Source organism: Miniopterus schreibersii (assembly GCF_964146895.1).
Source record: "Miniopterus schreibersii genome assembly, chromosome: 16".
NCBI lineage: Eukaryota > Metazoa > Chordata > Mammalia > Chiroptera > Miniopteridae > Miniopterus > Miniopterus schreibersii.
In genome coordinates this window covers 263,993-278,644 of record NC_138116.1, presented here as the reverse complement: position 1 = coordinate 278,644, position 14,652 = coordinate 263,993, and the positions used below count along the sequence as shown (strand labels likewise).

The window sequence follows — 14,652 nt, the reverse complement described above, 5'->3', positions numbered from 1 at the left end:
ACTAGAGGTATCTTTGGCATTTTCTTTTCTTGGCTTCATAACTTGTGGAACATTTTATATTAAAAAAATGTAGATTTACAGAAAAATAGGCATTATAAATCACTTATTAATCCCAAAACGTAGTAAATAACATAGCAAAAACTTTATCAAACCCATTTTGTACAGAAGTGAGAGAGACCTGCTGTGCATAATCCCGAATGTGTCCATGGTGTTTACAAATTAGTGCTTTGACGTTAAAAAGGAGGTTTACAAAAAGGCCCCTCTCCTTCTGTCGACTCTGAGTTACCTGTCATTGCTGTTAGCATCCCCTGGATTTATACTCAGCACACTCATATCACCATTCTCATAAATGCAGTTATTTTAAGGAAAAAGTTTATACCGCAATCGTGATATAAGTAACATTCAAAATTGTATGTTATCAAGAGGTAAGCAGACTACCAATCTCCCCTTTACAAACACACGTCTAACACAAGAGCTTCATGCACATCCATGTAGAAACATCAAAGTCAAACCGTGGGGACAGGCTTTCACGGCGTGGAGCAGCATGGTCTGTGAGGGGCTGGCCTGTGTTTCTCAGATCTAGAATGGCCTCCCGGCTCCCACAGGATGGCTCGGAGTCTCCTGGAGGGTCCAGCATGCACCTTTCTCGATCTTTCCTTAGGAGACTTTACAGCTGTTTCTGGTGCAGCGCTTGGGCGGGCTCTGGGGCGGCCGGGCAGCCTTGCCTTTTCGGAGGCTGTTCCTTTTGTGGACAGAGCTGGCGGTGACGGAGTAGGAGCGGCCGTGCATCATCCTGGCATTCAGGCCATTGGCCATCGAGAATGACTTGAGGTGGCTCCTCAAGGCCGTGGGGAGTGGGAGCTTGTCCACCAGGTGCACAGGCGTGCAGGACACCACTGCTCGGCAGCACAGGTCCTGCAGGCTCAGTACTTGGGAAAGAAAAGAAAACTGTGCTTAGTTTCTGCTGTCCCTGATGTGGCTGATCTCAGAGCAGCCTACTGGCCTATCCGCCTGCCTTTCCCAGGATTCTGGGGTGGGTGGACCGTGAGACCCAGGGCTGAAGCTCCCCGTACTCCCTCATGCAGCCTCTGACAGGACTGGGAGAGGACCACCTGTTTTCATCACCTTAAACTCAGCTTGTTCCCAAAACCTAGGAGCCCACCATCTCTCCGTGCACGTCCGAGAGGTGAGCAGGAGAGATGGTGTCCCAGGAGATCTCCTCAGGAATTTTAATATGACGTTCCACTCCCAGTTACATTCTATTAAAAATACCCTACATACGACTATTCCTCAAGTTCCTCTCTTTGTAAACAAAGTAAGTGGAAAGTGAATCATTCCTAACGTGATAAGCTCTTCCCAAAGCCATCGGCACAGAGGTCCCATGGAAGCCTGAGCTCTGCCCTAGGGAGTCCGTCTTCACAGGCTTGGGGGTCCTACTCAGGCACCGACCCCTTCTCAGCATTGACGCCTGAGACCACCTTATTATAAACGCCTTAGCCTCTGCCCACGTACAGATCTCAGAAGCCTCTCATGAGCCCATGACAAAGCTGCAATCATGATTTCCCTCTAAGTCAACACAGTTACAACATGAAAATGGATTCAGCGGGTTTAGGTGGGTCCTGGGAGGCTGACCAGTGCAAGAGGCTTCGGGACAACCTCAGCGCCTACCCTTGCTCGGCCGCCAGAGCCGGTCCATCCCATGCCGCAGCAGCACGATCCTGGCCAGCTCTGTAAAGGACTCGGTGATGTTGAAATTGCACAGAGGGCTGACCTCGAAGAAGGTCACGCCCAGGCGCTCTGCATAGGCCTGGGCCTGCTCCGTGGGCACCTGCCTCTTGAAGGCCAGGTGCAGACGGTTCCCCACCAGGATTTTAGGAACACCAGGAGCATGCTAAAGGGTGGAAGAAAGGCAAGGAAAATGGGTTGCTTGTGGGAGCTTTTGTTGTTGGCACTGTGGGCATGCTGGGGTGGATGGCGTGCCCCCCAAATTTATACTGAACCAGAACTTCAGAATGTGTCCTTATTTAGAAATAGGATCTTTGCAGATGAGATTAGTTAAGATGAGGTCATTGGGGCGAGCCCTAAATCCAATCACTGGTGTCCTTACAAGAGGAGGACACAAGAAGAAGGCCAATGACCAGAGAGGCAGAGACAGGGCTGTGTCTCCATGCCCAGCAGTGCCAAGGACTGCTGGCAACTGCCAGACGAGGGAAGAGATGGGGGGGGTCCTCTAGGACTGTAGGAGGCAGCTCAGCCCTGCTCACGCCTTGATCTTGGACTTCTGGCCTCCAAAACGTGAGAAAATAAATTTGTTGCTTTAAGCCCTGGTTTAAGGTCATTTGTTACAGCAGCTGCAGGAAACTAATACAGTGGGTTTGGTCCTGCCACTCCATGTCCCCATTGGCAGATGGGCTGGTCAGGGCACCAGCAGGCAGCAGCCTGGTCACTGCTCTTCAATCCACCTGACCCGTGGAGGGCAAACTGTGGCACCTGGCCATGTGCAGGGCCTGGACTCCTGGGCTCCACTGGCCTCCGCATCAGGGCCCCATCCTGTGCTGGAAGGTGACACGTATTCTCTGTTGCTAAAGCCTCCTACCCTGGCCCATGTGCCCGAGTCCCCAGCCCAACACCCTCAAGAGCCCACACGGAGGGAGCTCTAGCCCTCTGAGGCATACCTCATCGATCTCCTTAATCCAGCGGTTGATGCCATCGAAGGACCAGCGGTTTGCGATGTCATAGACCAGGATCACGCCCTGGGGAGAGGCACCAGACTGACCTCACGGTAGACAGAGTTCTGGGCCATGCAGCCGGCTGAGGACTACTCAGTAACAGATTCACAACCAGCTAAATAACCATCTTACTTATTCTAACACAAGACTCATTTTATCTACCAAATGTAGCAGTTATGTGATTGTTTCCATTATTTCACAAACTCATTGGTAAGCCCTCAAATATCAAGGTGAACTGGGGACCAGAGCTCAATTCTCCACATCTACGAGCTGCTCCAGAGATACAGACCTTGGGGGACCAAAGGGATCATCAGCTCAGGAGGAGCAGAGCCCACCCCCCTGGGTGCTTGGGTGCGCACACACAGACATACACAGGATCATGAACACAGGTGCACACACACATGCACACAGATGTTTACACCAACACAGGTACACAGATGTACAGAAACGTGCACAAACACACAGCTCGCATGCATGTGTGTATACAAGCGCACACATGCACAGCAACACGTGCACACACATACATGCAAACAGGTGTGTGGCACAAATACTCCTGTACATGTATATACAGCCTTCACATACATGCATGAACATGCATGCATAGAACAGTGCATGTGAACACATGCACAAACGTGTGTGCCTGTGTGCAGTCTACATGTGTGTACAAACAGCACGCATGGGCATGCATGCACACATGTTGCTGACAAAGGCTTGTGAGTCACCAAACACTCTACACACACTTTTAGACTCTGGCATCGGTTTACACATAGAGCTTAACTGCCTTATCCCCTAGGCATCCATTAAAAAGCACCCCAAACGTCAGTGTGACCTCCTGCTCAGGGGATGTTACCTGTGCTCCCCGTGAGTAGGAACGAAATATGGTACAAAATCTCCCCTGCCCGGACGTGTCCCTGGAAGGAAAAGGTGTTGGGGACAGGTAAGACATTACTGCTGCTTCCTGACAACAGGGTACTGAACTTGGGACACTTACCAGTCAGGGGACAGCAGGAGAAAGGGATCTGGCTCTTGCAGGTGCCTGTGGCTTGAGGAGTGGCTGGCATGGCAAGGAGGGGGAGACCGCCAAACAAGTGGCCCAGGAGAGGGTACGTTACAGAGGCTGGTCAGGAAAGCTGCACAGGGTGGGGGCCACCCAGGGATCGGTTGCAGCAGGAAACACCTAGTCCCCCTACCTGCAGACCTGGAGGGGCAGGGATGTGACCAGAACCTCAGAGGCAGGGCTGCCCAGCAGGGGGACCAAGAAAGAGACCCAGTCCAGAGCCGGGGGAGGGTGATGCGCTGGCCTCCTGCTCCCTCCCGCCCTGCCCACTTAGGGCCACCTTGGGTCTGGGTCTGGCCTCACGGGGAGTTGGCCCCTCCTGGCACTTGGGAGTCAGAGGCAGGAGACAGGCTTCAGCGAGGCCACGGGTTCTGGACAGTTGGCCCACAAAGGCCCAGGGTTCCCCTTGCCCTGGACCGGGGCTAAAGCTTGGGGCCAGACAACAGGATCAGCGCCTCCTTCGGGGGAGCGCTGGGCCAGACCGGGATGAGGGGGACCTTCCCGCAGGAGCAGGCTGTGCTGGGGCCCGGCGGACCCGACTCACCAGAGCTGCAGCTTCACCCGCCGCCCGTCCAGCAGGATGGTGGTGGTCTTGTAGTCGATGCCTGTGAAAGGGGGGCGGCATGAGCACGGGCTGGCTGCAGAGTGTTCCCACAGTTACTCGCAATCAAAGGGCCTGGAGAGCAAACTCATGCTGCAGGAGACAGGACTTCTCACGGTGCAGGGCCACAGTGTACAGGTGGGGGAGCTGGCCCCTGCTTGCGGGTCTCCCCAGCCCACTCAGCCCCTGCCCACTAGTCCTCCCCCTCCTCTCCCCTCTCATCACCAGCCACCTCCAGCCCAGTGCCTGCCCAGGGGTGGCCAGCAGGAGCCGGGGCTCGGACATAGCACAGCCCCAAGAACTGTTCTGCAGCCTGCAGGCATCTCGAGCCCCGGTCACCGCCGAACCTCTTCCCACCCTCCTCTGGCTGCCGTGGGCCTGCTCCCACGTAAGGGGCTAAAACACTGAGATGGTTTCCCCTAAATTATCACACTAAGAATGTAAAGTAAAAATATGTAGAATGTGAAATTAGAAACATTATCTTGACAAACGTGTGTGTGTGTGCATAGACTGAGAACCAGACCTGAGTTCTCAGTAGAAATCTCCAGGTTGCAGAATTTGGGTTGTGTTTACTTCTTAAAAACCCTTTCTCTATTTTCAAGTTTTCTTCAATGAGCATGTATTTCTTCTAAGATCAGAAAAAAAAAATCATTTTTAAAAAAGAGAAATATTCCTCCCCATTTGACCAGAAAGTGATTTTCTGCTTCTTTGAGAAACCCCTCCTGTTGTTCACAGAGTGAGTTGCGGAGTCTGTGGGCGAGAACATGCACTCAGTGGGTGACCAGAGAAGAGTCTTAGAAAGAGAGCATTTCTATTGAGCCACTAAAGAAAGCAAGGAAGGAGAACCCCTTCTGAAAACCAGAGGCAACACAGTTCGTGATCACCAAGACCCAGCTGCTTAGCAACGGGGCCTGAGGCTTTGTGGTGCAGGCGTTGCCTCCCTGATAGGCTTAGCAGGAGTGTCCCCCAAAGCACTCGAACCCTGAAGAGCCTGACTCTGAAGACACTCAGGGACGTGATCTGATTTTGAATGTTTGCACGAGTACAGCTGAATTAGGAATTACACATCTTGAGGGTAAGTGCTGAAGGGACGGGAAGAGGAGGGAAAGATCCTGGACCAGGGCCTGACCCTGGAGGAAGTCCTGCCATGGGCAGAAGGCTCCTCTAAGATGCAAGGAGAAAGATTGTTGTTTCCAAGTGTTTGACCTGTGCTCCCTGGAAAGATCTAGAGTGTTAAACTACACCCCCCCCCCCCAAAAAAAGCCACAAGAAAAGAATGTCACATTCATTAAGACTCTTGTATTTTTTTTTTAATACTTTATTTTTAATATATCTTTATTGATTTCAGAGAGAGGAAAGGAGATGGAGAGAGAGAGATGGAAACATCAATGATGAGAGTCATTGATTGGTTGCAGCCCACAACCCGGGCATGTGCCCTGACTGGGAATCGAACCCCTGTCACCTGGATCCTAGGTCAACGCTTAACCGCTGAGCCACGCCCGGCCAGGCTCTTGTATTTTTTTAAATATATTTTTTAAATATGTCTTTATTGATTTCAGAGAGAGGAAGGGAGAGGGAGGGAGAGAAACAGCAGTGATGAGTCAGGGATCGGCTGCCTCCTGCTCGCCCCCTGCTGGGGACCGAACCCGGGACCGCTCAGCACATGGGATGAAGCTCAACCACTGAGGCCACCAGCCAGGGCTAAGGTCCCCTGTCTTCAAAGCAGGTCAGGGCCAGATGACATGCCTGGTGGGGTGACAACAGATTTAGCTTCACATTCTAGGGCACGTCACCCAGGTTTTTAAGGCAGAGCATAGATTCTGCAGAAAGTTTAGGTCAGTAGCTTCAGGCCCCGTAAATCACTCTTTGGAGCAACTTCCTCCCAGTCCTGTAAAATCCCACTGCGCTCCAGATGGTAACTCAAGTGCCCACGTCCTTCCTTTCCTTGTGGTCAGCCCTGGGGCATAACAGATGAGACACACACACGAAACAGAACGTATGACTGCATATAATACATAAATAGAATATATACATATACACAGATAACAAACAGAACATTAGTTTTATATTTAGTCCATTAACTTTGAACTTGCTAGAAAATATATTTTGGGAAACGTTTCGTTTTCCCCTCGGAATGCGAAAGATTTTCCTCCGCTACATGAAGCAATAAATACCCTTGGGAATCTATTTTTGAGTCTGGAGATAACTTCAGCCGTGGCATGCCTGTTTCCAGACAGTGAGCGGGGACCCTCACCCCTTACAGCCAGCCAAGGCAGTTCATTTTTGTCCTATGCTGCGTGGGCTTCTTTGATTTAGAAAGTGCCCTCATGTACTTATTTTTAAAATTTTCATAAATATAAAATAACTCAGTGCTGATGGTCTTTTAAAGTACCCCATGAGCTTTTCTTTTTTTATTTTTTAAAGGGAAAGTTTTCCCCAATTTATTTAATATATCTTTATTGATTTCAGAGGGAGGAAGGGAGGAGGAGAGAGATAGAAACATCAATGATTAGAGAGTCATCATTGATCAGCTGCGAGCCCACAACCCGGGCATGTGCCTTGACCAGGAATCGAACCGCGATCTCCTGGATCCTAGGTCGACGCTCAGCTGCTGAGCCACACCCGGCTGGGCACCCCATGAGTTTTTAAAATTGACCTGCCCCCAGCTTGTCAGTTACGTGAGGCAATAAGCTCCTCTCTGCTATACTAATTTAAATTGATTTTTTTTTTGCACCAAAACTCCCCCGTCTGATAGAAACCCATGAAGCACAAGGACTGGAGAAAGGGGAAGAAAATGTCTGACACATGAATCTTGCAAAAGATGTATTTTAACATCTTCCCAAAGCAAAGTACAATGTCCTCCACGTTCCAGAATTTCACTAACAGTAAACAAGCATTTAAAAGATAATCTGACAATAATGATTTAATTATTAACTATCATCACCAAAACTGAGCTCAGTGACTTCTTCAGGTGGTCCTTCCCTAGAGCAGCGTGAGGAATCGCCTGCCCCTCATGGGACCACCTGGCCCCAGAGACCATGGGGCACTCTCCTGGGCTGCCTGTGGTTTGGACGGACTCAGGCCCTCATGGTCACCACTGCGTCAGCTTCCTTAAGGGTGGCGGCTCGAGACCTTCTTCCACATCCCTCTGTTCAGCTGTTCGACCCACTCCCAGGGAAGGCACCTCCCTTGATCCCCATAACTGAGAATTTGGGACAGGGCAGGGCAGAGGAGGTGGGGTGGGGGGACATAAAGCTTGAAAAAACACTGACCCCCACTGGACATGCAGGTTGTGCTCACCAGGCAGGAAAGGTTGGACCAGAGATGGACTAAACTCACTGGGGCTGCCCACGGGGTCCCCCCCAGGACTGTGAAGGCACCACAGGGAGAAGCTCTGTGGGTGCCTGGGATCAAATCCTAGTCTTGACAACCAGCCACTTGCTCACTCCTCCCTGTGCCTCAGTTTCCCCTGCCACCCAGCAGAACACACTTGCCTCAGTCTTGTGCCGAGCACAAGCAGTGGCCTTGGCTCAGCAGGAGCTGCACCCTTCCCCAGAGACACCCCTAAAGCATGTCCCTCAGGACCAGGTTCTAAGTCAGAAGAATCTCTCTTTCCATAAACCTGTTTACTGAGCCACCCTCTTACTCTCTGCAGTGTTTTCTTTTGTCACTTCCCGTTTTGGGGTGCTCTTTTCGGTGTTTCCTCTTTATTACCTGTTCCGTTTTGGTTCACTAGGACCTAACATTTTGTTGTTGTTGCTAACCCTCACCCGAGGATATTTTTTCCACTGATTTTTAGAGAGAGTGGAAGGGGGAGAGAGAGAGAGACATATCGATTGGCTGCCTGCTCACTCACCCCCATGGGGCAGGGGATCGAACCTAAAACCCAGGCATGTGCTCTTGACCAGGAATCGAACCCAAGACCTTTCAGTGTGCGGGCCGATGCTCTAATCACTGAGCCCCACGGGCCAGGGCAGGACCTGACATTTTTTACAGTAGTCATATCAGTGTTAGAATCAAAAAGTATAATCCACACTCATGGCCCTTAACTCATTCACCAGGAACTCTGTCCAACAGAAATAAAGTAAAAATACAAGAGAGCTTCCGGAACAAAGCCTGTCGGCCTGTCCGAGCGAGTCAGAGTAAGAGATGAGAGGAGGTATCATTTCAGCCTCTTAGAGACAGAGGCCAGAGGCCCAGCCGGCCACCGCACTCTCAGCTCCTTGGGAAGAAGAAATAGTTTAGTAATCTATTTCAGGCCCACCACCTGCTTAATTCTATTTTAGTGAGGCAGCAGGCAGCGTGTGCCGTCACCTAAGGGGATTCACTTACGGCGTAGATACTGGTTAAATACCATTTACAAACATGCTCATATTTAAGAACCTGACTTTTGAGAAATGTGTCTTATGCTGAATTAAAATATCCAATGGGAGACTGGTGGCTCCCAGGGGCAGGGCGAGGACAGTTCTGAGCTAGAGTGTGGACATTGGATGAGACTCTGAATGTACTAACTGCCACTGAATTGTTCTCTTTAAAATGGTTCGTTGTATTTTTTAATTTTTAATGTTTTCTTGATTTCAGAGAGAGGAAGGGAGAGCTAGAAACATCAATGATAAGAGTCATTGATCGGCTGCCTCCTGCACGCCCCCTACTGGGGGATCGAGCCCGCAACCCGGGCCTGTGCCCTGACGGGGAATCGAACCGTGATCTCCGGGTTCATGGGTTGATTCTCAACCACTGAGCCACACCAGCCGGGCTAAAATAGTTCATTTTATATTGTGTGAATTTGAGTTGAAAAATATACAAGTACATACGTCCTACCCAGAAACACTCTGCCTGGCTTTTCGGATGGGAAGGGTACTCGGTTGGAAGGGGTGGGTCCCAGTACAGGCTGGGAGCTTCACCACAGCCCGGGCCCAGTGCCTGCCCCTCAGGGATGGGTATTTGATGTGTGTTCAACATCTGGGTACCCACACCTGGAGCAGTTACTCTGCTCTGTGCAGAATCTGCCGTCTCCTTTTGAAAAGGAAAATGGGTTCCCTGCTTGTTTCTCCTTCCTGTTTTTTCTCATTGAAACAGCAAAGTGGGGGACCCTGGTGCCTCCCTCTCTTCATGGCCTGGCTGTATTTAGGATTCTACCTTTGTAAACTAGCTTTTGCTTTTATTTTTAATCAGGCAAAATGTCGGTCCTGTCACGAGTCACAGTATGATTCAAATTCATGGGTAGACTAGGCTGAGTCACGTTTGAGGGAGGGTGATCCATTAATTATTAGCTGCAAGATGTTGGAACACACAGCCCACAGAAATCCACAGCAGCCTGCAGTTCGCCGTCAGCTGAAGGAACAGGGGACCGGTCATGATGGCCTGTGTGGTTCTCCACCAGCAGCTTTATGGGACATCTCCCAAGAGATGACCCTTAGCAGTGGTTTCAGGCAGGAAACTTGGGCATCCATGGGAAGCCAGGCACAGTCTCAGGGCTGGAACCTGCTGGGCAGTAAATCAGCCCCCAAAGCCTCCGCACAGGGCAGCCGCCCACAAGACTGTGGCCCCTGAAGGTCTCCTGTCAGATTCTAGAAGTGGGGCAGTCTCTCACTTCCACTACCAGGAGCAGTCTCGGGATGCAAGTCATGTAAGTTCCCCATCACGAAGGCCCCATGTCTGCAGGGCTGCCTGACCACAGTGGGACCTGGATCCTGGATCCTTAAAATATGTTTTATTTTTTAATTGATTTTAGAGTGAGAGGAAGGGAGAGGGAGAGAAAGAAACATCAATGTGACAGCAAAACATCAATCAACTGCCTCCTGCATGTCTCCTACTGGGGATCGAGCCCACAACCTGGGCACGTGCCCCGACCAGAATCCCAGAATGGAACCGGCGACCTCCTGGTGTGTGGGACAACGCTCAGCCACTGGGCCACACCAGCCAGGCGATACTGGCTTCTAAACTGACCAATACGTTCAAGACAGATAAAGACCTGGAACACAAGTCTACCTGAGGAAAAATGCACCGCAGGGCCAAATCCTCAGAAATGTAATTGATTGTGATAAGAGTTTGTGAAGGAAAAGTGCACTATGACAAAAACAACACAGTCTAAAGAACTGCAGAAGCCACTTCCGCTTCGTGTTCTGTGCAGATCAACAGAATGAAAAAAGATAAAATAACCTGCTTCTTTAGGGACAGAGCCATCAAAAAGTCTCTGCCTTTAATCAGAGGAATAAAAACAAAATACCTTATATGTACAGATGCACTCACACATGTACGCATGTACATACGTGTGTATATGTGCGTAAAGTGTATTCTATCTAAGCATAAAATATATTTATATTTGTGTATGATTGGGTAAAGTATCTGAAAGGATAGCATGGTTTTCCCTAAAACCTGTCACTAAAAATGCCATCCGCTCTAGCATGTCTGCCTAATCTCAGCTGGTCTGCCTGCGGCCCCTGGGCACCAACCCCAGCCCCCTGGCTGCCCCTTTCTCACTTCAACAAGATGAAGGAAATGCAGAATCACAGGGATCTTTTTTTCATTGCTTTTTCAGAGAGAGAAGGGAGGGAGGGAGGGAGGGAGGGAGGGAGGGAGGGAGGGAGGGAGGGAGGGAGGGAGGGAGGGAGGGAGGGAAACATTGATGTGAGAGAGACGCACCTGACCCAAGGCCAGGGATTGAACCTGCAACCCAGGTATGTGCCCTTGGCTGGGGGTCGAACCCCTTTGGTCCTAACCGCTGAGCCACACAGGTCAGAGCCATCATCTCTATTCTTAATCCCAGAAGGATATTTCAGTGAATCGAAAACCAGAGGGGCACATCTGGACGCGGACTCTTTTCTGCAGCGTCTCATGCCAAGTTGACAACAAAAGCTCTTGTGCAAAGTGCCTCTTAGCCTCACCCTCCCTCCGTGTCAAGCAGAAAACTGTGGAAGAAAGCGTTGCTTCTAGAAGCCCTGGGTTCGTCACCTAGCGGAAAGACAGTGATGCAACAGACGCTTGGCCAGGCCCTTGTTGAAACCGACCGCAAGTTTTGCCAGTGTGCCCGCATCCACGCTTGCCCGCGTCCCTCACCCACTGTCCAGCTCAAAGCCTCCCACAGCCTGTTCCCCAGCACGCACAGTTTTAAAAGCACCGTGCTTTGTCTGCTCAGTGCTTTATTCCTTCACCTCCGGGAGACTCCTCCATGCATCAGCGGGGCCTGAGGACCCAGCTGCGGAGCAAACAGCCTCTGCCTCCTGGAGCTCACACTCCAGGGACCCGATGCCCCGCAGAACTCGGCCACGCCTGGGCCGTCGCCGGCCACGCTTCGCTGCGAGCACCGGGAACGTGGCTAATGCAGACTTCTGACTGTGTTCCATTTTAACTTTTAAATTTAAAAAGCCGCGTGCGGCTAATGCATCCTCTTGGGCGATACTGCTCTAGACTCCGTGGGAACCTGCATGAGGCCCCAGCTGACCGTCCCTGCGGTTTGAGGATGAGTCGGGGTGCCCATCACCAGCTCAGGCCATCATCTCAAACTCTCCCCCCAGGCCCGTCCCTGAGATGCCCGCGTTCCGAGCCCTGCTCAGGCGCCCAAGGCCCTTCCTGCCCACTCTGGTTTCCTCTGCACCCCCGGCCCCCCCCCCCCCGCCGCCCAGGCCCCACCGCAGCCGATGCTCTCCAGGGCCCTGCGCTGGAGCAGAGCAAACGCCCCCCTCCCGTTCCTCTCCTGGTGACCCCCCACCCCCGCGGGGATTCCTCCTCTCCACCGGCTCCCCAAGTCTCTCCCACCCGGGGAGCTCCATCCCTGGGAGTGCCCGCCAGCTGCTAGCCAGACGGGATGCTGCCCAGTTCATGGGTCGCTTGATAAAGCCAAGCGGATTTTAAAATTAAAAAAGACAGGACCCTCCTCCCTGGGCTGCCCTCCTCTGCTCCCGGGGGCGGCTGCGGGCTCCGAAGACCAGAGCCCGCGGAGCAGCGGGGCGGCGCCCCCAGGACGGCGCCGGGGACCAGCAGCCCTCCCGCTCGGCCTGCGCCCCGCCGCAGGTAGCGACCCGACCCGGCTCCCTCCCGCCGCCCCCGCGCGCCCCCGCCCTCCTCCCCCGAGTCCACCCGTCTTGGGGTGCCGCTGTCCAGCCTGTCATCTTGGGGAGCCCCTGCCCTGCGGCCCCCTCGACCTGGACCGCGCCGCCCCCGCCCGGGCCGCACGCTCCAGGGCCACTCGGCTCCTTGCCCTCCGGGCCTGTCCACCTGCACGAGGAGCCTCGGCCACGCGGGGACCTGGAGGCGCCTGCAGGCCAGGCCCCCTGCGTCGTCTCTCGCTCTTCTCCCACGCGACCCACGCGCGGAGCAGCCGCCCGGAGCCTGCGCCCGGTGGGCTCGGGTCCCGCGCTCTGCCCCGCTCCCGCCGTCCCCGCTCCCCCACGCATTCTTCCCGAATGCGTCGCGCACGTGGGCCTCCCTGCGGGGGCCTCGCCCCCGCCCCCGGCGGCATCGCCCCCACGTCTCCTCCGCCCCTCGGTCGGGAGGCCCGGGCCTGGCCAGCCACGCGCTCCCGCGGGCGCGCAGACCGCGCGGAGAAGACGCAGGACGCGCCTCCACGCCCGCCCCAGGCCACCTGAGGCCCCCACGTGCGGAACCGGGTGCGGCCGGAGCGCCCGCGTAGTGTGGGCCCGACCCTGGCAGGGACAGGCCGGCCCGAGCCCCGCGCCCCCGCCCCAGCTCCGCTCCTCCCCGCCCCCGGTGCGCTCCCTCCCGGGCCCAGGCCCCCGCCCCCGGCCCCGCACTCCCCGCCCCGCTCCCTGGCCCGCGCTCACCAGCCGGGTGGCCGTACGGGGACTCGGCCGCGCCGTCCTGCAGGCTCTCCAGGATCTCACCCTTGCCCACGTCGCTGTCACCCACCAGCAGGAACTTGAGCAGAAAGTCGTAGGCGCGGACCGGGCTGCCCAGGACGCTCATGGTGCCGGTGCCCGCGCCCATGCCCGGCCTGCGGGACGGCGCAGTGGCGGCGGCCGGGCACCCAGGCGCCGCGCAAACCCGCAGTCGGAGAAACGCTGGGCTCGGCGCCGCCAGCGCCTGACAGTGTGCGGCCCCGCCCCGCCCCGCCATTGGCTGTCCGCAGTTGCTAAGGTGGCTGAGCACGCTCATTGGCTATCCTGCTTGTCCACTTCCCTGCGGTCTCCGCCTCCAGGCCGACGCCCACCCCTGCCACAGCCAATGGGGAACGGAAGGCGGGGCCATGGCGGCCCAGAGGCGGGGCGGGGCGGGGCCAGAGGTGACAGAGGGCGGGGACACTGGCCCGGCAGCCAATGCGGGGCGGAGGGAGCAGGGGGCGGGGCCGGGCGTGCACTCTGCCGCGTGGGCCCGCGCCGGGCGCGTCGGGCCGGCTCTGTCCGCGGACTCTCGGCCGGGGCGCTCGGGCCGGGTCTCCCGGCGCCGGGGGTCCCGTCCGGGACGAGCTCGCGCTGTTCCTCCGCGGCCGCTCCGAGGCCTCGGCCGTGTCTCCGCGCGACGCCGAGTCGGTGCCTGCGCGCTCGCGGCCTGTGTTCGTGCGCACGTGTTGGCGTGTGTGCCGCGTGCGTCCGCGCACGTGTCGGTGCCGGCGCTGCGGGCGGGCGGGTGGCGCCTCCAGCCCGGCTTCCCTCGGGGTCCCGGCGGCGGTCTCCAGGCCCGGCCTGCCGCCAGCTCTGGGCTGCCGACCGGGTGAGCGTTCGTGCCGACAACACCCCTGTGCGAAAGGATGCCCACCGGCTTTCTCCCCCGCATCCTCGCGTTTTCCAGCATACAGCAGGAATCATTTGATTTGAGAACAGCGACGTGTGCGGGCTGTTCTTACTTGACCGCTGGTTTGATTCATCAGCCCTGTGGGAGGGTGAGAGTGGGGAGAGCTCAAGCCCCCAGGGGCGAGGGGGTAGGTGGGTGAGGTCAGAGCACCCACAGAGGGTTGTGTCCGTTTGGGACTCACGCTCACCTTGCTGCACGTTGGGGACATCTGCAGCTACTTACATTTTCACAGCTATTGAGACTGCCTTGGACACCTGGGCTCAGTCCCGCCGGGGACCTGGGGGGGCGATGTGGGGGACATATTGGGTTCCCCCACCCAAGGCATAACCTGTAATTGCCTCTTTGTGTCAGGGTCTTGTGAGAATTTATTGAGGGAGAAGAGAGATTTTTGTCCTGCTGTTTTGTCTGGAACCACCAGGCTCCATCACAACATAGGATGACAGGTCCCCAGAGGAGACCCAATGGGTTGTGATGTGTGAACAGACAGCCGTGTGCTTTACAAACCTAGGTTTCTG

At 54.9% G+C, this 14,652-nt stretch overlaps 1 protein-coding gene across 1 annotated transcript; it reads right to left on the bottom strand.

Moving 5' to 3' along the window:
* RAB40B (RAB40B, member RAS oncogene family) lies at positions 1-13,449 on the bottom strand. The gene is made up of 6 exons (XM_081160867.1): positions 13,171-13,449; positions 4,331-4,391; positions 3,580-3,640; positions 2,676-2,753; positions 1,669-1,891; positions 1-929 (listed from the first exon to the last, which is right to left on the bottom strand). Exons 1-6 carry the CDS (start codon positions 13,331-13,333, stop codon positions 658-660), a joined length of 858 nt encoding a protein of 285 aa, XP_081016993.1. The 5' UTR covers positions 13,334-13,449; the 3' UTR covers positions 1-657.
* Between the last annotated feature and the right edge of the window lie 1,203 nt (positions 13,450-14,652).